The sequence below is a fragment of the Crocodylus siamensis genome, chromosome 11, assembly GCF_052110815.1.
Source record: "Crocodylus siamensis isolate JL-2025a chromosome 11, ASM5211081v1, whole genome shotgun sequence".
Taxonomy (NCBI): Eukaryota; Metazoa; Chordata; order Crocodylia; family Crocodylidae; genus Crocodylus; species Crocodylus siamensis.
Window position 1 is genome coordinate 14,991,219 of NC_143405.1, and position 22,725 is coordinate 15,013,943.

The 22,725-nt window shown below is 50.8% G+C and overlaps 1 protein-coding gene across 1 annotated transcript in view; it reads left to right on the forward strand.

Annotated features, from left to right (window-relative positions):
- Window positions 1-22,725, forward strand: part of WHRN (whirlin) — a 109,558-nt gene that overhangs the window by 84,485 nt on the left and 2,348 nt on the right. Inside the window, exons 8-10 of the mRNA XM_090022397.1 lie at window positions 16,177-16,248; window positions 17,056-17,635; window positions 22,070-22,248. Of these exons, the coding sequence (XP_089878523.1) occupies window positions 16,177-16,248; window positions 17,056-17,635; window positions 22,070-22,248 (831 nt within the window). The remainder of the gene's footprint in view (window positions 1-16,176; window positions 16,249-17,055; window positions 17,636-22,069; window positions 22,249-22,725) is intronic.

A 22,725-nucleotide genomic window follows, 5' to 3' on the forward strand; every position in this document is an offset into this window, starting at 1 on the left:
GACGTTAGGAAGGGCTTTGACACTGTCTCTCACCCCATTCTCATTAAGAAACTGGGGGACTGGTGTCGACACCCACACAGTCAACTGGGTCACCAACTGGCTGGAGGGCCGCACCCAGAGAGCGGTGGTGGACGGGTCATTCTCGACCTGGAGGGATGTGGGCAGTGGGGTCGCCCAGGGCTCGGTCCTTGGGCCCGCACTGTTCAACACCTTCATCAGTGACTTGGACGAGGGGGTAAAAAGCACCCTGTTCAAATTTGCTGATGATACTAAGATGCGGGGGGATGTGGGCATGCTAGAAGGGAGGAATAGGCTGCAATCGGACCTAGACAGGTTACAGGAGTGGGCAGATGAGAATAGGATGGGTTTCAACACCGACAAGTGCAAGGTGCCGCACCTGGGGAGGAAGAGCCAGCACCATACCTACACGCTGGGGAACTCCCTTCTCATCAGTGCAGAGGCAGAAAAGGATCTTGGATGCCAAGGTGAACATGGGCCGGCAGTGTGGGGATGCAGTCAGGAAGGCCAACCGCACCTTGTCATGCATCCACAGATGCATCTCAAGCAGGTCCAAGGAGGTGATCGTCCCCCTCTATGCGGCACTGGTCAGGCCGCAGCTGGAGTACTGCGTCCAGTTCTGGGCGCCGCACTTCAGGAGGGATGTGGACAACATGGAGAGGGTCCAGAGGAGGCCACTCGCATGATCAGGAGTCAGCAGGACAGGCCCTACGAGGAGAGGCTACAGGACCTGAACCTGTTCAGCCTCCAGAAGAGAAGGCTGAGGAGGGATCTAGTGGCCTGTTACAAACTAGTCGGAGGGGACCAGCAGGCACTGGGGGAGTCCCTGTTCCCCCGACCACTACCAGGAGTGACCAGGAATAACGGTCACAAGTTGGCAGGGGGTAAATTCAGATTAGACATCAGGAGGCGCTACTTCATGGTCAGAGCAGCTAGGGTCTGGAACCAACTTCCAAGAGAAGTGATGCAGGCTCCTACCCTGGGGGTCTTTAAGACAAAGCTAGACAATCACCTTGCTGGGGTCGTTTGACCAGTACTCTTGGTCCAGTACTCTTTCCTGCCATGGCAGGGGGTCGGACTTGATAATCTGCTCAGGTCCCTTCCGACCCTAGAAACTATGAAACTATAATTTGCTTAAAACAGAGCCAGCCCCAAGGGGCTTGAGAGAGTTGTTCTCCCGCCCTTTTGCAGCTCTGTAATTATTTTGATTATAGAACTGAAATTTGTATGCATTTTATTTTTTCATTATTTCTTAGCAAATTAGTGCTGTCTGGAGGTAGCCTCTGAGCAGGGTCAGGTCCTGTTTGGTGCTGAGTCACCCCAAATGGATGATGGACTCCAGGGAGAATTAGGCTGAGTTTCCACAGAACAGACCCCGCGCGGGTGGCAGGAATACTGGCACCTCCAAGATCTACATGGAACAGGTCTAGGGAGGGCATGGGGACTGGGTCTCCTCATCCATTCATTGCTAAGATGATCTACCAGCAGCTGGAGGGGCCTTGTTTGGGATTGGATTAAAGGGGAAAGTTCTTACTTTACCCAGCCTGGTTCAACCAGATTGTTAAAGGAACAAATGTGTAAGTGCTGTGACTAGAAGGAAGGCAGTGTGTCTCGGGGTTAGAGTTCAAGTGTCAGAACTTGCACTGACCTGTTGAATGATCATCCTCCGCCCAAGTTAGCAGGAGTCCGGTACCTAAACACCTTTAAAAATCTAGTCCTGGATCACTCTGTGCTTTGGTTTCCTCGCTTGGAACATTTTGTTAACTAGACTATCCTGCCTCCAGGGAGAGATGAGTGGGTTGTTAGGCTTAATAAATTAATGGTTTTATTAAATCCTCAGCCAGCAGGGGCTGGAGATGCACCAAACATATAATGGAGCTGAAAAAGTCTTCAAGGTGACCAAAGTCCTTCATGCCCACTTCTTCGGTTGCTCTGTCTGCCTATTACCCATGTCCTTAAAACCACGCAAGAGAAAGATTTGGGGCAGGCATGAATCATCTCAATTCCCCCCAAATTTATCACTAACCAGAGATGCCTCTTGCTCATCCCAAAGCCCTCAGCCATCTTGGATTCTGAGACGTGAGCCCTTGGCAGGCTGCTGTTTCAGAGTTTCTCAGCATAATAACCATAATTAATGCAGCAGCCAGAAAAATAAATTCACTTAACGGTATTGGAGACAGGCCCAAGTCACTCCGCAAACACTGCTGGGGCGTGAGGTTATCGGCATGTCTTACAAGTGATTGTTCACCTCTGTAGTAGCATCAGTTAGTGTCTCAGCTCAAAAGCAAGGAGATTTGACAGAAATTACCATCCTGTATGTTTGGCCCAAGGGTGTAGCTAGATGTGACCAGCTCAAGAGACTTACTAAAGTCTAAATGGTTTAGGCTCCTTCTAAAGGTCTCTGATGCCTTCATTCCCGCCTGCATTTTAGGGGAAAGGAGCATGTTCTGGAGGAATGGGAGCAGTGTAGAGGAGACAAGAGGAGGGATGGTTATGGCACTAGCCTCAGACTCGGGTGACACTGGTGCCCTTTCCAGCTCTGCCACAGATTCCCTGCGTGACCCTGGGCAAGTTACTTCATATTGCTGAGCCTTTGTTTCCACCTGTAAACTGGAGACAACAGTATTTCTTTACCTCACAGTGGTTCTGTGCGAATGAGTACATTATCTCAGCGATTTTGGCCATGTGAGTGCCCCACCGAGAAGGCCAGGTCTCCTCCTGTTCTCATCTCAGTGGTGCTCTACGCCAAGTCACAGCCTGCTTTCATTTTACACTTCTTAAATGGGGATAATAAGGCTTAACATATCAGCCCCTGGGGATGTGAGGAGAATTCATTAGTCACTGTCTGTGCAGCTCTTTGAATATTTCAGTGTTCGAGACTTATTATGCTCCTTTGACCTCAGGCCCTTTTAACGTCCCAATCTTTATTTATGAATGCGAGCCATCCAGCAGCACTCCGGCCACTGCTGGCCACGGCTGCAGAGGAGTTTGGACAATATGGTTGCATTGTGCTTTCTTTGGTGTGCCCACTCCATTGAAAATGTAGAAACCTCCCCTGCAATATTTTGGCAGCAAACCAGGGAGTTTCATCTGAAAACTGAAATTAGCCTAAGATTTTTTTTATTAGAATATGCTGCTATGTCTCCTCTGTGTGAGTGATAGTACAGATGCCTCATAACCCCCCTGTCAGTGGTGGCCAGGCTCCACGGCTGGGGAACATTGCCAGGGTATACTTGCTAAGCCACCATGGGGCATCATGGAAACCCTTGAAGTTTAGTCCACCTAGAGAAAGAAGAAGTCCACCATGAGAAGAGATGGGAGGGGTTGGGCACCTCCGCTACAAATCTCTTGAGCCACTGCAGAAGCATTTTCTAATTAGGCAATAAAAAGTAGGTTTGCCAGTGAAACATTCCCGTTTCCAGGCATTGAGGAACCTTGCCAGATGCTACAGATAATGGCCCAGAAGGGAGAAAGCTCTGTTCAGTGTTGCTCACAGCAACGAGGATCACTACATTGGCTCTGAACAATAATGCTGCTTGTGTCCTGCTGCACATCAATAGCTCTCAAAGACCTTCATAGAAGGGAGTGTCTTAGTTGTCTGTATGGTACAGGTAGGGAGGAAAGGACGACTTGCCAGAGGTCACCAAACAAACCGGTGGCAGAGCTTCATACTGAATCCCAGTATCAGGGTCTCACCCAGCAGTCATGCTGCCTCCTAAGAACCATGAATGAGATGTACCACTGACTGCGTATAGTCATAAATGCTCATTGTAGCTAAGACCAGGGATGTGCCCTGGCCATACTGGCATAAGCTGTTCTGATTGAACTTGTTACATCTGTCTGCAACTCTACCGGGATAAGTGGAGCCAACCAACTTAATATTAAACCTGTTTTGTTCAGGTTTAAAGTGAGAGCAGTTTAGCTGCATCCCTGCTTACACCAGTACAGGAGGGGACACACAGGAGTTAAGTCGGAATAGCTATTGCACTCTCTCTCCTGGGTTAAAGTTCTGTCTGTCCACAGCCTAAAAGATGAGCTTGAGCTGAACCCCAAACCACTGGGCCCAGTGCAAGTAACCATGGAAGGCATTGTGCAGTCTGGGCAATGCAGAGCGTCAGACTGGATGGTCAAAATAGTTATATAGTCATATTTAAGCCCCCTGGTGGGGCCTTAAAAATCTATAAATAGCATGAAAAATAGCAGAGCTAGATGGAAGGAAAACGCCTTGTAAACTGCTCATTTCCAAAACTGGAGTCTGAAACCGTGGCAGGCAATTGTTTAAAGAGATCTTCAGTAAAGCATGCTCTTGAAATAGTTAGCTCCTAAAGGCACGGCATGCTCCGTAAAAGCTATTATGTTTTATAGCCAGAAGCCATTTCTATTTAATTGTTTTTTCCCAAAAATACTAGGCACCGGGGAAGTCCGGCACTCTCCTTCCACAATTCAGCAAAAAGCTGAGCAGTATTTATAATTCCCGAAGCACAGGGAGAAAATAGCCAGTGTCAGCAGCACTGTTCGCAGGGCACAGTGTGGAGGAGCCCGGGATCTGCCTAGCCTCCCCCTCAGTGGCAAGCTGCTTTGGTTGCAGAGCAAGCACCCCACAGGGATAGGCAGCTCCGGAGCAGACCAGATGGATCAGTGGCTGACTGGGGGTGAAGAGTGAGCACTCAGGCCATCCTAGTTTCTCCACCATTTCCCTGAAAATACCACAGGGAGGGATTTTGTTTCAGGTGGGCCCAGGCTAGCCCAACAAGGCTATGAAGGGCACATTCGTAGCGCTGAAAAACAATATAGGAAGTGAAGGGGCAGACAGTGTCAGGCACTATAGTGCTACTGATCTCTTCCTGTATCCCTTACTTCTCTCCTCAGTATATAGAGGGATTCTGGATAAACCTGGTCCATCTGACAGAGCTGGGCAGCAAGCCTGCTAGTAACTGCAGTGCTTATAGGAGAGCTTGGCCAGCCTGGTTCAGTCCATGGTACCAGTTCGCTGTGCCTGAGTATGGATGAGACTGGCTGCTGCACTTCCCAGTAACCAGTGAGCTTTCATCATGTGCTTTGGAAAGGTGTGGGCATAATGAGGTGGGGACCTGTCAGGCTTTTCAGATCTCACAGCCCTGGTAAGGGGACCAGACCTTTTCTTTTAATAGGCAATTTGCTAGTCTTCACACTGCTTTTCCTGGAAGCTTGTTTAGCTCATTGGTGGGTCTTGATGCATCTGCTCCCTGGCTCTTGATTCTAATCTAAAGTCACAGAGTTGGGCCATTTTCCCTCCTGTAGAGAATGAGAAGCTTGTGATTTGCCTTAATAGGATATTACTGTTGCTTAAAGCCTCTTGCCTGCAGGGCAGGCAAAACCGAAGCTGCCAGGGCTCTAGCGCCTGTATTTTGAAAGCTCTCTGAGCCTCGTGTGTGCAGTGGATGTAGCCTGAAAGCTTGAAGTTCTTTTCTCTGGTCCTGTGGGATGCAAAGGGTTACAGGCCCAGCTGCCTCTCCCCCAAAAGCCAAGGGTGGATGATGCTGCAAATGCCATGGCTTCCCATGCAGATCCCCTCCTTATTTGCACAGCCCCATGGCTGGATTATCAGCTTAGAGGCAGCAGGCAGAGATCACAGAGCAGAGGAGGCAGTGATATTTAGGCAGCTTCTTGTGGAGCAGTTTTCTTGTTAGATAAAGCAGCAGAAAGGGCAGGAGGTGCTGAGCCAAATGTGCAGCTGATGTAAGTAGGCACAGCTTTCTCCAGCTCTGCATTTGGCCTAATAGCAGTGCTCCCCCCACACCACACACCCTACCCCCATGTTATCCTCAGGGCATCTTCCTCCGTCACATGTGGATGCAGGACAGAAAAAGTTCCTTCGTATGGTCTCTTCTTCAAATTGCTGACTCTCACCTCCCCAAACTGCTGTCCAACCACCAGGCTGGCTAATCTGTCATTAAATTAGGCTTTGACCAGCTGTCAGCCTGGTTAGGACTGAGTTCTCATCCCTCCGAAACTGCAGTTCCTGGTCCCTAAACCCACTTGTCCATTGAGAGGACTGTGTGCAATCAATGATTAACCCCTCTGACATTAATCCATTCTCTCACTACTGGTCTAGCTGGGTGCAGAGGCTGCTTGTCCTAAAACCAGCCCTTAGTTTTTTCTAATCCTGTTTATTTTTCATAGATTTCATAGACAGTAGGGCAGGAAGGGACCTCGGAAGATCATTGAGTCCAGCCCCCTGCCTCGGGGCAGGAAGTCAGCTGGGGTCATAGGAAAACATCCAGGTTTCTCTTGAAGGCCATTCCAGACATTGGGGACTTGGACAGTAAAGAAGTTCTTCCTTATGTCCAGCCTGAAATGGTCTTCCAGGAGTTTATGACTGTTCGACCTTGTAATCCCTTGGGGCGCTCTGGTGAACAAACATTGCCCCAGGTCCTGGTGAACACCCCTGATAAACTTATAGGTGGCCATCAGATCACCCCTGAGCCTGCACTTTTCCAGGCTGAGAAGTCCCATGGCTCTCAGCCTGTCGTCATAAGATCTGTTTTCCTTACCTCTGATCATGTGCGTGGCTCTCCTCTGGACTCTCTCAAGCTTCTCCACATCCTTTTTGAATTGTGGAGCCCAAAACTGGACACGGTACTCCAGCTGCGGCCTCACCAAGGCCGAGTACAAGGGGAGAATGACATCCCGGGATTTGCTCGAGAAGCATCTATGGATACAAGCCAGTGTTTTTCTCGCTTTACTAGCTGCAGCATCACATTGAAGGCTCATGTTCATCTTGTGGTCAATACTGACCCCCAAGTCGCTCTCATCCATAGTGCTAGCCAGCGTAGCACTGCCGAGCCTATAAGGATGCTGCAAGTTTTTCCTCCCCAGGTGGAGAACCTTGCATTTTTCGGTGTTAAACACCATCAGGTTCTCATCCGCCCATTTACTGAGCCTGTCAAGGTCAGCCTGGATTACTGCCCTGTCCTCAATTGTGGATGCTTTACCCTGAAGTTTGAGATCATCAGCGAACTTGGTCAGTCTGCTTCTGACTCCAGTGTCGACATCATTAATGAAGATGTTGAACAATACGGGTCCAAGGACAGAGCCTTGGGGGACCCCACTAGTCACAGGGCACCATGATGATTGACTTCCGTCAACCACCCTCTGGGTCCAACCACGGAGCCAATTCCCCAGCCAGCGGATCATGGTGAAGCCAAGGCTGCAGTTGGCCAGTTTTGCCACAAGGTGATCATGGGATACCAGATCGAAGGCTTTTTTAAAGTCGAGATATATGACATCAATCTCTTCCCAATTGTCCAGGTGATAGGTCACCTGGTCGTAAAAGGAAATAAGATTGGTCAAGCAAGACCTACCCACAACAAACCCATGCTGGTTATCCCTCAGGTTGCTGCCATTGGCCAGTCCATTAAGGATGGCTTCCTTGATGTTTTTTTTCTAAGACCTTCCCCAAGATAGAGGTCAGGCTGATGGGCCTATAATTTGCTGGATCCACTTTCCTCCCTTTCTTGAAGACAGGCACCACATTGGCCTTCTTCCAATCTTCAGGCACTTCACCAGAGCGCCAGGAGTTCTTGAAGATCCGTGCCAGGGGCTGGGCTATGATGCTCGCCAGCTCCTTGAGTACCCTGGGGTGTAGATTGTCAGGGCCGGCTGACTTGAAGGTATCCAGCCTCTCACGCTGTTCCTTCACAAGGTCGGCATTGATGGAGGGCAAGGAACCACCCTCACTTAGGCGTCCCTGTTCTGTAATGGGCAGGGGCGTCCCATGGGACTTGCTAAATGGGTACTTTGCGTCAGTCTTTCACAAGTTGGCTTTTTCCTGGGCGTTGGTCATCAGTTCCCCCTTTTGGTTTAGCAGGGGTCCAGTGTTGCCTTTGCTTTTCCTCCAGCGCCCCACCTATCTAAAAAAGGACTTTTTATTGCCCTTGATATTTGTGGCCAGTTGGAGTTCCGTCGCAGCCTTGGTGTAGCAGGGCACTAAGGTGCCTGCTACTGACAACAGTAAAATGGGCTCAGCTGCCAGTCACCAGGGCAGCACAGGTACGGGTTGCCAAGACAACCAGTCTGGTCAGCTGACTGGAAGGGGGCAGGGCCTGGCCTTCATAAACAAGCTAGGTTGAGGCCAGAGGTCAGTTCCCCTCTGGCAGCTGAAGAAGCGGGAGCTCTGTTGGAGCAAGCAGAGCAGAACATAACAGAGAAGCCTGATGGTCTGAGCAGTGTCAGCCCAATGATGCTGGGTGGAGGAAAACCCTGGTAGGGATATGAATGGAGCTATGGATAGCCAGTGGGCTTGGAATTTATGCTATAACACAGGAGTGTGAGGTTTTTTGTTTTGTGGTTGTTGTGTACACCGGAGGACCGGGCGAGGCTGTAGGGGTTGGAGGAGGCCTCATAGGAGCTCCCCAGCGGGGGGGGGTTCCTAGCGTCGGAGAGTGGCGCTGCGTTTTGGGGTGTCCCGACCCCGGCTCCAGTGCGGGCAGCATCAGGACGAGCTCAGTGTGGGCGCACGCAAGAAGCCCCAGTGGGGCATAAGACCCGAGAAGGCGGGTCTGGGGCCAGGTAAGGCTGAGGCCACCTGAGCCCCGTTGTGAGGAGCCCAGTGGGTGTAAGACCCAAGAAGGGGGTCTGGGGGCCAGGTAAGGCCAAGGCTGCCTGAGCCCCGATTTGCGAGAAGCGCGAGCAAGGCCCCAGTGCAGGCGACAGTAGAGAAGCAAGCCCCAGTGTGAGCTGCGGGAATCGCGAGGCGAGGTGCAAGCTCTGGTTGGGGGCAAGAGCACGGGGCGCAGGCCCTGGTTGGGGGCGATGGCATAAGAAATAGGCCCCAGCGCAGGCAATAATATAGAGGCAGGCCCGTGGGGAGACAGACCCCAGTGAGGGCTGCGAGGCCCGTGGGGCAAGGCAGGCCCCGGTGCAGACGGCAAGAGCCGCAAGGCCCCAGGGAGGGCGATGGTACAGAGGCAAGGCCCCAGGGAGGGCGATGGTACAGAGGCAAGGCCCCGGTGCGGGCGAGAGCCACGGGAGACAGGCCCCAGTGCGAGCGAGAGCAGTGAGGCAAGACAGGCGGGCACGGAGACGAGTCCGGGGACCCGTAAGGGCATGGGCGACTGTGGGACTCATGTGCAGCCCAAAGGTCAGAGTGCACCGGGTGGTTAGACTGAGCCAGGATACATCCAGGCACCGTGCCAAAGAGGGTAGAAAGGCAGCCTCCCTTGAACATATTAACATCAAAGACGTGGCGGGTGAGATAAAGAGGGTGCATTTAAACCGGATTTGGCACGGTAAGTAGGGGCACTAGGGGAGGTCACGGCACCCCTAAGGCTGCCCTGCCACTCTTGGCTTTCCTGGTTTGCTCCCTGCAGGTCCAGACCAATGCAGAGTATTCCTCCTTGGAGGTGGATCCCATCCTCCATCCTTTGTAGGTCTGTCTTTTTAGATGCAGGAGGACTGCCAGTTCCCTGGAGAGCCAGGGGGGCTGCTGTGCTTTCTTGCTGCCTTTCTTCCAAGATGGAATAGCCTTAGCTTGAGCATTGAGGATCGCTCCCTTGAGGAGCAACTACTCTTCCTGGACTCCCCTGCCTTTGGGGTCGTGGTCCCTTAGGGCCTCACCGACAAGTCTCCTGAGCTTGTCAAAGTCAGCCCTCCTGAAGTCAAGGACCTCTGTACTGCTGACTGACTTGACAGCTTCTTGGCGGCTGGTAAAGGTGATCAGCTCATGGTCGCTGTCACCCAGCTTCCCTTCTGTCGTTAGGCCACTGATTAGGTTTCCCCTGGTTGCCAGTACCAAGTCAATCAGCGCTTTGCTTCTTGTTGGCCTGTAGACTTCTTGCGTCAGAAAGAGCTCATCCACGCATGTGAGAAAGCTTTGCAAACATTTGGATTTGGCCAAGTGATCATCCCACAAGATGTCTGAGTAGTTGAAGTCCCCCATGACAACCATGCACCAGGAGCATGTGGCCTCAGCCAATTTCCTGGCGAACTCCTGGTCAATCTCTTGGCTCTGGGAGGAAGGTCTGTAGTAGACTCCAACCATTGTATCTCCTGTGCTGTGTTCCCCACAGATTTTAACCCAAAGTGTCTCTAGTTGTCCACCCTAGGTGCCCATATCAGCTTGTAGGGATGCATAGTTCTCCTTGACATAAAGAGCTACACCTCTGCCCCTTTTGTCCACTCGATTCCTCCTGTACAGGGTATAGCCATCTATACCCATGGTCCAGTCATGGGTGGAGTCCCACCAGGTCTCCATTATCCCTATGACATCGTAATTCTTTGTGTTAAGCAAGAGGACAAGTTTCTCCTGTCTATTCCCCAAGCTCCTGGCATTTGTGTACAGACAGGCAAGTGTCCCCTTGGGGGCCCTTGCCTTGCCTGCAGCTTGCTCTAGGGCTGGGGCAGGGGTGGGCTCCCTTAAGTGCCTTGGCCTGCTGACTTTGCAAGGGTTGCTCAGTGGGCCAGCAGTGGCGGTAGTCCCCCCGGCCCCCAACGGCCTTAGTTTAAGGCCTGATGGAGCAGGTCAGCCAGTCTGGCTGAGAAGAGCCTCCTCCCCAAGGGGGAGAGGTGGAGGCCATCCCTTCCCAGCAGTTCGCTGCCTCTCTCGCCAAAGAGCGGGCTGTGGTCATGGAAGCTGAAGCCTTCCCTAAGACACCAGCACCGCAGTCTTTGGTTCACTACCTGTATCCTCCTCTCCCTCCTCAGCCCGTAAACTGAAACCAGAAGGATCAAGGAAAACACCACCTGCACCCCCAACCCCTTAAGCCCCACTCCCAAATCTCAGTCTGTGGAATGATCTCTCATGCCAATATTTTTCCCATTGTTCTCCAAGCAAATCATTTCCTTTCATTTTCCCATCCTCCGCTGAGTCCTATTACTAGGCCCAAAGCCACAAAGATAATAATAATAATGAAAAAAAACCCAGCAACCCAAACACTTTCCTAAATGGCTTGACTACATCCAATGTGTTTAATTGTCTTTTACATCTCTTTGGGGATCTAAGATTTCATAGACATTGGAGGAAGTTCCAGCAGATGAGGAAATGCAGATGTACTATAGTTTCAAGCTAATCAGTTGTTTAGCCAACAACAAATAACATGCAGTTAAATATAAATAGTACCCAGCCGACTCCAGTGCAAATGAACAAACATCCTCCTTAATGGGAAAGAAATGAAATATGTTTGATATCATCAGCAACAGACTCTCCAGATCAGAAGTTACTAAAGATTTTAACAGCCTAGTTGTTGGCTTAATTGTGGAGGGTGCGATCAGTCTAAATAGGAACAGTTTTAGTGGCCTTATTTCTACTGAAGCAGGCTCTGTCTAACAGTTTTGTCTAAATACCACTGCCCTGATAATAAGATGTTCCCACGGAGATGAAAGGAACATTCAATTTGTTTGTTTATGGGACATTTCTTAAGAGACTCTTATCTCTGCACCACGTCTTACCAGGTTGGGACGTTGTTGCTGACTATGAATCCTGGGATCGGTGATCTTCTTCTTCTCATTGTACTCACAGGCTGCCAGTGTGAATCTAGGTGGTTGGCAAAGAGAGAATCAAGTTCACTATGGATAGGAACATTTTGGGGCACCAGAACTGAATGTGGTTTGATCTTTCTGGGCTGATGAGACCAATGTGTGTGGAGCTGCAGCCCTGATTCCTTCAAGTTGGCGTATCCACTTGCCCTGCTCTCTGTAGCTTCTGAATCAGCAGGCTTCCCAAATAGGGCGGCTACCTTTTCAAAATTGAAAGGTGGGAGACATGCCTTCCTCCCCACCCCCTCCTTTTCCCCCCCGGCAGGACCAGAGCAGAGCCCAGAGGAGTCAGTGTCGAGGGAGGATGTGGGCTGCTCGCTGCAGGCTCAGGGCTCCCTGCCCTGCTGCCCTCCCACTGGGTACCCACAGGCTGCATCACCATGATGAAGCACCCCCTGTCCACCTGGCAGCAGTGGGGACACAACTCCATGCTGCCTCCCCCACTGCTGCCAGGTGGGCAAGGAACGCCTTGCCATGGTGGTGCAGCCAATACAGGGCTTCTGGCAGCCCCAGGGGAGGGCAGCAAGGTGGGGAGCCCGTGTCCTCCCTGACCCTGTGCACAAATCTGTGGGGCACGTGCCCTCCCATGCCTCCCTCCCTGGGAGTGCACACAGTGGCAGGGAGCTGCCCCACCCAACCACCTCCCAGATGAGCCACTCAAGGCTCCATCCTGCCTGGGCACTGGGCCCCATGCACCACCGCAGCTGGGCAGCACCTCCAGCCCCTGCTCCTTCTCCTGTCCCACTCTCTTCCTCACCGTGGGGGCCTCAATCTGTTCCCCCCAATAAACTTACCTGCAGAGGGCTGCTCCCCACCGCTGCCTGGCTGTGTGCCCAGCCATGTGTGCACACATGCATGTGGCACTCCCTGCATCCTGCTCCCCCAGCCCCCAGCAGCAGGGGGTGATGCATGGGGGGGGGGGTGTGAGTGCACGTGCACTCCCTGAGTGTGGCAGTGCACCCACTGCAAAAAGATGCCATCCACACTGTCGGCAGTGTGGGCACTTGCGGACAGTCACTGCTCGCCACCCCACCACTGACACCACTGGTGGCATCTGCAGGCGGTCCACGATCCCTGCTGGCTGCCACTGCCACTGCCAGCAACAGCTGCAGGTGGTTGCCAACCCTTGGTCAGCGCTTGCCTCCTTGCCGCCGACAGCGGTATCTGTGGGAGCTCCCCCGCTTACTGCTGCCGTGCTCCTCCCGCCACCACCATGTTCCTACTGCCACTGTGCCCCCTCAGCCGCCGGGGGCATGAGTCGTTCATGCCCGGCAGCTTTGCAGGCTGGAACTCTGCCATTGCCTGTGTTTTTCCACAGTGAAGAGAAAAACCAGATACCTGCCCAATACTGGGAAGCTGGGACAAATGCTGTCCCGGGGTCATTCAGCCTGGGACCAGGACTTGACATTCACATTTTGGGACTGTCTTGCCCCATTAGGGACAGGTGGTCACCCTGCCCCAAAATGGATGTGTGAAGATGCACTTCCTTCAACCTTTTGTTCTTCCTGGGCAACATTTTTGCAGACGTTTGCAGTCTTTCATGGGAAGCTTGTCATTGGGGAATGGCTCCTGTTTCTCTTTCTGTCCTCATAGCAGGTGGGAGTAGCATGTGGATACAATTGTGAAACAGAAAATCACAGACAGTTTATAAAATCAAACAGCGAGTCAACACTTGCGCATAGAAAAAAATCCTCCAATTGTGTGCTGGTGCAAGATTCATGCTCACAGCATACCAGTGCAGTGGGGTCATAACTCACTAATTTCAGTGGCATCAGTTAGGCCTAGACCAGTGGTGCTCAACCTGGTTTGACTTAAGGCCTAGGTCAGGAAATACCAGCTGCTAACTTTTGCTTGCTTTTTGACTATGGGAAAATACCAGATCAATCCTTCTGTTACAAAGAACTGAGAACAATCAGAACAGGTCAGAAATGTTTAGGACAATACAGATCCCTATTTGAAACCTCTAAGTTTATCTTTTAAATCATGTGTTGGTGTTCACACACATAGCAGCTCTAATATTGAGCAAAAACCTGCATCACCCTTCAAAGGATCTCTTGGCACCTAGGGTGCCGGGGCACCTTGCCTGAGAATCGCTGGCCTAGAGAGTCAAAAGTCAAGCTCGCCGCAGCACAGCCCTCCCAGGCTCCAAGTTCTGGGGCCAGAGCCCTGGGCCTGCTCAGCCCTGCTCAGAATAGCTCTAACCTTTCATTAAAGATACAGGAAGAGAAGAGAGAAGCCAAGAAAAGCATGAAAGTGTTTGAAAAGCAGAGTATTAAGCAAGGCTTTCATGTTAAGGGTATCTCTCATTCCCTTCCCCTTTATCTGTAGAAATTTGGATAAGAACAAACTCCTGTGTGACAGTCCTTCCCATTGCATTGGAAATGGCAACTGTCCTTCTCTCTGAAAAAAAGGGGAAGGTAGTTGAATGGACTGGAGCTATTGTTCTGGCTGATATTAAACTCCTGTCTTGCTTTTCCTCAGATAAAACAATCACCTTCAAAAGAGGAGAGGAGAGAACAGCAAAGATTAAAACTGAAGCATCTCTTTCTGCCCCTGACTGCTGAAGCAAGGCCGTTATATGGTCTTATCGCTCTGAGTCCAGGCAAACTTCTACTAGTGTTGGGCTCTTCAAGTCACTGCTTTTATTTGCTTTTCTGGTCTTTAGCTCATAAGAATGCTGCAAAAGAAACAGTCTAGGTCCCTAAGCAAGATTGTTATGTAACAGAGGGCAAAAGAAGAGAGAAAAGAAAATAGAGAAATAAGATTGAGGAAGAAAAGGGCACACAAGGAAGAGAACCAGAGTCTCCCATTCCACACAGGACTCCTCTGAAGGTGCTGGAGATGGGGATGTCAGCTAGGTCTCTCTCTCTCTCTCTGGTTTAGTATAATTAGGATCAGAAGGCCCAGGAGAGTGAAAATGCATGATGTGGTCCCCAAACATGACTGGGTGGTAGACAGCAAAGCCCACTCCTTTCAGCCCCCTGGAGTCGATGACAAATTGCCTCACCAAAGTAGCAAACACTGCAAAACCCTAGGTTCTGATTTCCAGTCCCATCTTCTTTCTATTCACAAGACACCATCTTAACAGAGCCCCTGGGTGATATTAAGAGCGCTGTTATGGTCACACCAATGTGGTCATTCTATCTTTAACTTTTGCTGACTTTTCTAAACAATGTCAATGTAACCAAGGTCAGCTGGACATTTTTTACCTGAGACAGCACAGGCTCCTGCACAGAAAGGAGCACTGGTTTTGCAAGTCACACTCACCAGAAATGGGGGCTTTGCACATTGCAGGCTATTAGTGCCAGGATTCAACTCCAAGCCTGTGAGTACAAGAAGAGGGTACAGTTGCCAGAACCTCACTCCCAGCCTGCGACGTGAATAAAACTCCTAAGCAGTAGGACCCAAGTTCACACTCACAAGCAACAAGGTCAGTGAGAATCCAGACACAAGAGAGTGCTAACGCCCTAATTCTTATTTAACCATGGAGGGCTGCTCTACTCAAGTTGACAATGGTGGTAAACTAATGGAGCTTGCTTTGGGAAAGAAGGTTATGTCCCTTGTTGGGATGGACTCCGCACCCCAGGGGATTCACCCATGTTCTGGATTCCAGGTGTTGTCAAGGCCCCTGTCTCCCTTCCACTGCCCCCTAGCAGCTGTGTCCCCATACAGAGTCACTCCTGCCATGCCTGGAAATGACATTTTCACAAATTCCCAGCTTTAATGAGCCACGCATTCACCACTTGGTGCCTGTCTCCGCTGGCTGATACCAAACCTCCTCCTGATTGACAGCCTCCCTCCCCCCTACAGAGTGAGAGTGACAAACTAATTTAATTTTTTGCTAATTTCTCAGGCTCTGCTGATGGTGTTGACATGTTCCAGGCTGTATTTTGACATTTTCTAATGACATTTTGACTATAATTATATTGGGGGGGGGAAAAAGGAAAAAGAAACATCTGGCATTCTTTCACATCTGAGACTATCTGAGCTGATTTGGTGTCAGGGAGGTTTTCAGGGGGATCTGCATTTAACTCTTTCAGTATTCACAAAGAACAGAAGTCCTCCCTGCCTAAGAAGGTGAAAATGTGAAAATGTGATTGGATCACTCCTTCAAGTGGCTTGGCTGAGCACAGGAAGGGGATCAAAGGCACCAGGGACTTGGGGCTGCAGTGGGTGTGCCTCTGAAACGGTGTTTCTCCAGAGAATGGCGTGAGGGTAATGGAAAGGAAAGGGTGGATGTGGTTGAAAGATACAGAATGATTTCTTCCCAGTGAAGGTGAGATTCTCGATGGAAAGTGAGGGCTGGCCACATACAGAGACATGCATGCCCCACATCACTTGCATTTGTTTGCACCCACTCCTTTGCTTTGCATTCTGTGTTTCCCTCAGCCACAATTCCTATTTGCTTTTCCTTGTCTGTTGTGTTTGTGTTTCCTGTAATGCAAGAGAAGCTTTTCATATAGACAAACCTTCTGCATTGATATTCAAACCTCCATTTGCTGAGACCGTTGCCACCTGACCAAAGGTTTTTAAACACCCCCTAGTCCTGTTGACAGGCTCCCTGCCATGCTAGTGCCTCTGCTTTGCCTTGAGTCCCTGCACAGTGCAGTGACCAGACTGTCTGCCTTTCCACTGTGCTTCTAGAATACATCAGACCTGGAAGGAAGTGGAGACGGGGTCCAGAGCAGCATCAATGCCCTGCCAGACATTTCCCTGGTAAGATACCCTGCCTTTCCCCGCTCCCCAGCAAGTGCTGGACATAGCTGCTGAAAGCTGACTGAAGGCATCACATTTGGTCTCCTTATGTTTCTAATTATTTCCCATGTCATGATTTGTGGCACTTACCAGAACGGGGCTGGGGCTAGCAAATAACATAGTACAACTTCAAGAAAGGACTCGGCCTGTGTGTACAAGTGTTTTATTCAAGTGTATAATTGCACCCACTGCTACCAGTAGCTAGAGTGAAAACACCCCAGATCCATCCTCTAATGGTTTTCATGCTCTAGTCCAGTGGTTCTCAACCTTTTTTGTACCAAGACCCATTTGTAAACATCAGTGTTCAATCGTGACCCAATTCTCCTCACTCCTGACCCGCTGCCCCCAGGGCACAGCCCCCCAGGGTGTAAGGGAGGGGTGGGTGTTTGGGGCAGGAGGAGCCCCAAGCAGCCCCTTGCAGGCTGGAACTCTGCCAGTCTGCAAGGGAAAAGCCACAGCTTCCCACATTTTTCTCCTTTAAAGAAGAATCCATGTTTAAAGTTTCTTGATCCATTTTTAAAGTTTGTTTGTATAACAAACTTTCGTATATTCTTGCAACCTGCTTTTGAGCCGCAACCCACGGGCTGAGAAACACTGCTCTAGAGCATGATCTAGTTGCTTTTTAATTCAGGAAGTAACTTCTAGCCCAGGTGTCCACAGTCTGGGTGAAGTACTGGGCGCTGTGAGCTACAAAGTACCACAGGCCAATCTTTAGGGTCCCTATACTATGATGGGCTTTAAAGGCTGTGCTGTTCTGGTTTCTGGCAGGATGATGTTTCGTCTTTCCCTGATGAACCACCCAATTTCAAGCCCCCGCCCCCACCAGTTCCTCAAGCACTGGATTCTTCTACAGCCCAGCAAAGAAACGCAGCGAAAGAGAAGCTCAAGCGGCCTTCCTCTGATTCTTCTCAGTCAGGCCTCTTCTTTATGGCCCCCCGAAACCCAACTCCTCCTCCCAGCCACTCCGAAAAGGACGCAGCCAGCTTGGCTTCCTCTGTGGCCACATCATCAACTGAAGATTCGTCCCTGAGCGCCATCTACGCCACCATTTCTTCTGCCACTGCCAGCTCCAGGAGGCAAATGGATGCCCGTTTGTCCTTGGTCAACCAGCACCCAATAGGCCCTTTCCCTAGAGTTCAGTCTCCAGCCAGGTTGAAGAGCCCGTCTCCCGAAAGCCGCCCTGCCAATAGCACTTCCCCTCCTCCTCCACCATCGCACCCAGCCCCTCCTCCTCCAGACAAGGGCAGCCCACAGTCTGCAGCCAACCAGCACTTCATCATGGTGGAGGTGCATCGACCCAACAGCGAGCCAGATGTGAATGAAGTGAGATCCCTGCCCCAAGCCAGAGGTGGGTGCCTTCTCCTCGTGAACTGAGTGCCATGGGGTACAGTCGGGTCACTAATGGTGACGGGGCTTTGGCGCTATTAATTTGGGCAATGGCAATGAAGCTTGGCAGGTCCAGTCTTATGTCCAGCCTCACGCTAGTCTGTTTCCCAGGAACCTCCCACCAATCCTGGGCGAGTGACCTGCAGGCATCTCAGAGTGGGAGCTGGTACCAATATTATAGTTTCACAGTTTCATAGTTTCTAGGGTCGGAAGGGACCTGAGTAGATCATCTAGTCCGACGCCCTGCCATGGCAGGAAAGAGTACTGAGGTCAAACGACCCCAGCAAGGTGTACATCTAAAATTTTAAAGAAAATATCTTTATATTTATAAATTTATTTTTCAAAGAAAATATCTTTACTTTGAAAGCCTGAGGGCCTGATGGGAAGGCCTAGAGCTATTTCTCCACCTTATTCAGGCAGCTGGATCGGGGTGTTGAATTCTGGGCTGTAAGAAATGGAGATCCTTTGTTTTCCCCTCAAACATGAGAGAGTTAGAAGGGAAGAAAAGGTTGCAACTAGATATGGAGGGAGGGCTTTGAAGGACAAGTCTTATATCTGCAGACACATCCCTGCTCATGGACTTAGTTAATTAAATTAAGCTTCAGAAAAAGGATGAGTTTGGGCAGCATCCAGTATGCACAGGGATAGACACAGGAGTGCCAGATCTTGGAGCCCCTCTAATTAAAGTGCTGCAGTGTCTCTTGTATCAGTATCCTGCTGCTTCAAAATGGTGGCGGGGGTGCATGAACTAAAGCTCATTTGATTAATCGAGTCTTGCCCGACACACTGTCAGAGCAGCCCCACAGCACATCTGCAGGCAGCCCTGGATGCTTGTGATTACGTGCTGGCTTCAGGGTGATTTCAAGTGAATGTCTGGCCTTTTCCAGTGTTACGGAGACAAGATTGAAAATTTGAAACCAAAAGGACCAGAAACCCAGAAGCAAGTTAAACCAGCCAAAGGGTTTGTTTCACTCTCCTGATTCTGAAGCCGTTCTCCTGATGTCTGGGCGTCCCTGGCTGCTGTTGCTTTGATGGCTCAGCATGCAGAGTGCTCTCACAGCAGGGTATACCCTACCTGCCTGCTTTCAGCTGAGTCTTTAAAGCCTCTTCTAGACAATTTTATTTGACCTTTAGTTAAAGACCAAGCTGTGTTAGGCAGTTGATTACAACCAGTCCCTTGTGGGGGGTTTTCCTGAGCTAGTTAATAAAATCTGTTTCTGATGAAATTGTAAAGGAAGCAGGAAATAACCCTGGGCCTGTTTCAGCTGATGGCAGCTGAGGGAGAGGCTTGTTTGGTACAAGGTACATTTGGAGGCCAGATTTAATGGGTAATGTCCCTTTTAAGCAGGAGGGGGGGCAGGATGAGGGAGAGGAAGAGAAAAGGAAGGAAACAAAGAGGTAAATAAAAGAGGTTATACATATCTTGGCATACATAGGCTCATGTGGATCAACGCTGGGCTGCATTCAACTGATTCCTCCTCAGATCTCCCTTTATCTGCCTTGAGGGGCTGCAGTGTCCCCAGGACGCAGTCTGTGCCTGGACACGCGTCCAGTCCTGACGTTCTCTGTCACTTGTCCCAGATTCTTTGGGGCTGATTTGCACTGTAATCGTCCACTTCATCCCAGAGCTGTTTAAAGTGGCTTTAATGTGAATGGGAATCAGCCCAAAACTTGTCCTAGAGTTCACCCAGCAGCAGTTTACTGAGATGAAGTGAAGGGAAATACCCAGTTGGTTTCCCGTGTCCACCTGCAGCCGTCCCCAGGCAGAGCCCCTGTGACTACCCCAAGTGTCCTTTGGGCTCTGGAAACCAGCCCACTGCAGGGAGTTGCTGCCCTCATGCGGCACAAGCATCACGTTGCAGCTGCCAAATTTGCCACTGGCTGAGCGATGAGCAATTTGCTTTTCCTGTTCTGTTTGGTTCTGTGTAGCATCCCATACCTGGGCAGCTGCAGGCATTTCTAAAAGGTTTTATGGCCACAGTCAGATGCAGATAAATCCCCTTCCAAACCCAAGTGAAACCTCCTGGCCCATTACACTTGCTCTGATCATTATTAGATCAGATCATTAGATCAGGGCCCCACTATGTGGGCATTGTACATGCACACAGTAGTAAGAGGTCACAGTGTGGTAGGCAAGACAGACAAGGGCTGGAGAGAAAAAGGAAGAAGAGGTTGAGTGACATACCCAAAGTCACAGAGCAGATCAGTGGCACTGTCTTACTCAGAGTCCAGCTCTCCAAGTGCTTTAGCCTCCAGCCAGTGCTGCCTCTAGCTTGCCTGGCATCCAGGACAGCTTGGTTGAGAAGGACCTGGCTTGTCATTTCTGAGCCCCCCATTCAAGCCCAATGGCAGCTCTAAGTGGAGTTACACATGGCTGTATATGTCAAAAGGTCCCTCCAGCAGCTCTCTGCTTGATGGGGCTTTTGGGATGATGCAGATATGGCCCTGTTCCCTGCACAAACCAGTATCCATGCACTCTCTCCCAGTTCCCTGAGCTCCCTGAACTTCACACATGAGGTTTATGGACTTCTGGCATATCCTGGAAAGGTCTCTCTCAAGAAAGAAGAGATTTCCCCACAGAAACCGTCCCCATATTCCATAGTGGGTCCCTTGCCTGATGAGACTTTGGGATATGGTAGGTCCTGTGGAAATACCCATGCAAGGTGGACAAGAGCCATGAAGCTGACAGTCACTTACCTCAGTATCTTGGTATGTAATTGCATGAAGAAGCACCTAGGGCACCTTGCTGGGATGTCCGTGGAGTCCTCTTCTCTATAGTTTGCCTTCAATGAATGCTCTTGAAAATGCTCAGAGCTCTGTTTCTCTGAGGAGAAGGTAGCCCCTGTGTAAAGATATGAATGAACTAGCATGGATGGACTCCTGGGTGGAGACTCTCCAGAACAGGTGACAGCAGTGCTAGGACTGTTTAGACATGATCAGGGCTTTGACTGCTCAGACAGACAGGATTGCATGTTCCCAGAGGAGTCAGACAGTAAGCAGAGGTGGCATATCCTTAACAGTTTGCAGAGATGGGCTAAGGGCTTCACTCAGCCTGCCTCATAAATCATAACTATTTTGATGGTGTATGCAACACCTAGCCCTCTGCAAGGACTGAATGTCCCCCAGCCCATCCAGACAGGGCTTTCTCCCTGAGCAGTGCAATGCTGCACACAACATACCAGCTATTTCAAACCAAGGTATTTGTACTGCAGTCATGTGTACTGGAGGGACATGGTTCCCCAGTGCCATGCTAAAGGGCCCATCAGTGGTAGCCCAGAGACTGTGAGGCCTTTGTTGAGCCCTGGCGCTGCAGGGAAGATGAAGTGGGTGTGGGCATTTGAAACTACTGATTTATACCTAGTGAGGATTTATACCCAAAGGTTAGCCATTTGTTTGTTGTCTGCCAGTAACAGGCATGCAAATATATGCAAATTATGGCTCTGAATCAGTTTGCTTGACATGCTGGGCAAGCTGGGTAACTGCTCGGTGCACTGCCAGCTGAAGGGTGAGCAATGTAAGCACAGCTCAGCAAACCAGAGGCCACTGTTTCTCACCCGTGGTTCCAGCCCCGACAGTATGAAACTCCCTCCACTTTGCTTTGCTTCCCAGAAAGTGCCAAAGGAGAGTCTGAATCTGCCCCGCCTCCCTCAGAGCTTCACTGAGGTACAGACTGAAAAGAAGCCATGAGGCAACCCCGTCTGTGCTCCAGGAGATAACAGAGCAGACCCTCTGGTTACGCCTGAATGGGCTTTCAAAACTGGATCAGTGCTGTAGCTGGGCCTCAAAAGAAAACCTGGATCTATCCCCTACCTCCACCCAGGGTCGGATCCAGGTCCAGTTCTGGTCCTAAAGAGGGCCAAATTTTCACAGGTGCTCAGCACCCAACGTGCATGGTGCTCATAACCTGGGCCTCATCATGGACATCTGGCTCGTCTGAAAACTTGGCCTGTCAACCCAGCTTCCCTGAAGTATTTTGGTGCCTGGCTCCTTCTGGCTCCAAAGGAAGCTACAACCCCAAAAGCCATTGAAGATCTGGGCCCTGGTTCAGTTGGTCCCTGTGCTCAACCCATACTGGGCTGCCCATGTCTTCACTTGCTCCTGAGCATATTCACAGCCTAGGACACCTCTCTAAGGCAGACCTAGAAGCTTTATGGGGGCTGGGGTTTGTTAGGGACCATCCCAGCTGCAGAGTCTTCCCACAAGTCCTCCCAGCTATCCAGAAACAAGGATTCACTTCCCTTCCTAGCTGTGCAGGCTAGGGAAGAGTCGTGCAGCATCAGTGCTGCTTTGCAGACCCCTTGAGAGCTCTGCTTTCCATGCAAGAGACTCTCTGGATATGAGCCCACCACTTACCGTCTCCCTCCAGCTAACAGCCCCTGTCCTGCTGTCCCCCCAGCCTCCACACTCTCCCAGCTGTCAGACAGCGGACAGACACTCAGCGAGGACAGCGGCGTGGATATTGGTGAGGTCGAAGCCAGTGGCAAGGACAGGGGAAGGCAGCAGGTCTCTGTGAAAAGCCGAAGCCCCAAGGAGGCACCAAGGAGTGATGGGACAGCAGAACGGACCTCTAAACCGGTAAGATGATCTCCCGAGGTCCCTTCCAGCCCTAATGTCTATGAAATCTATGAAATCTATGAAGAGCGGGGAGGCCCAGATACCCAGTAGGGCTCTCCCAGGCAGGGAGATTTACCCCAACCTAGTGCTGAGGGGGGGGCCAGGCTGCATGGAACGGAGCCATGTGCCACAGCTACAGGGGCTGGCACCCTCCCAGCTCTTGGGTTGCAGATGAAGGGGCTGGTGCAATGCCAGGCTCAGCCAAAAGAGGGCATGAGTGGTCCTTCCTGCCTAAAGCAACCTGGGACATGGCAGGGTTGGTGGCCATGGGATGTTCTCCACCTAGCAGAGATGCACAGAGCACTGCGGGCCTGCAGAACATCCCCCTCCTCTGCCCATTGGGGAGGGAGCATCAGACTGAGAAAGCAGGGCTGAGGATACCTGATCTCTGCAGCTGGGAGTCTCCACAGGGCTGGAGGGCTTTGTTGGCCAGGCAGA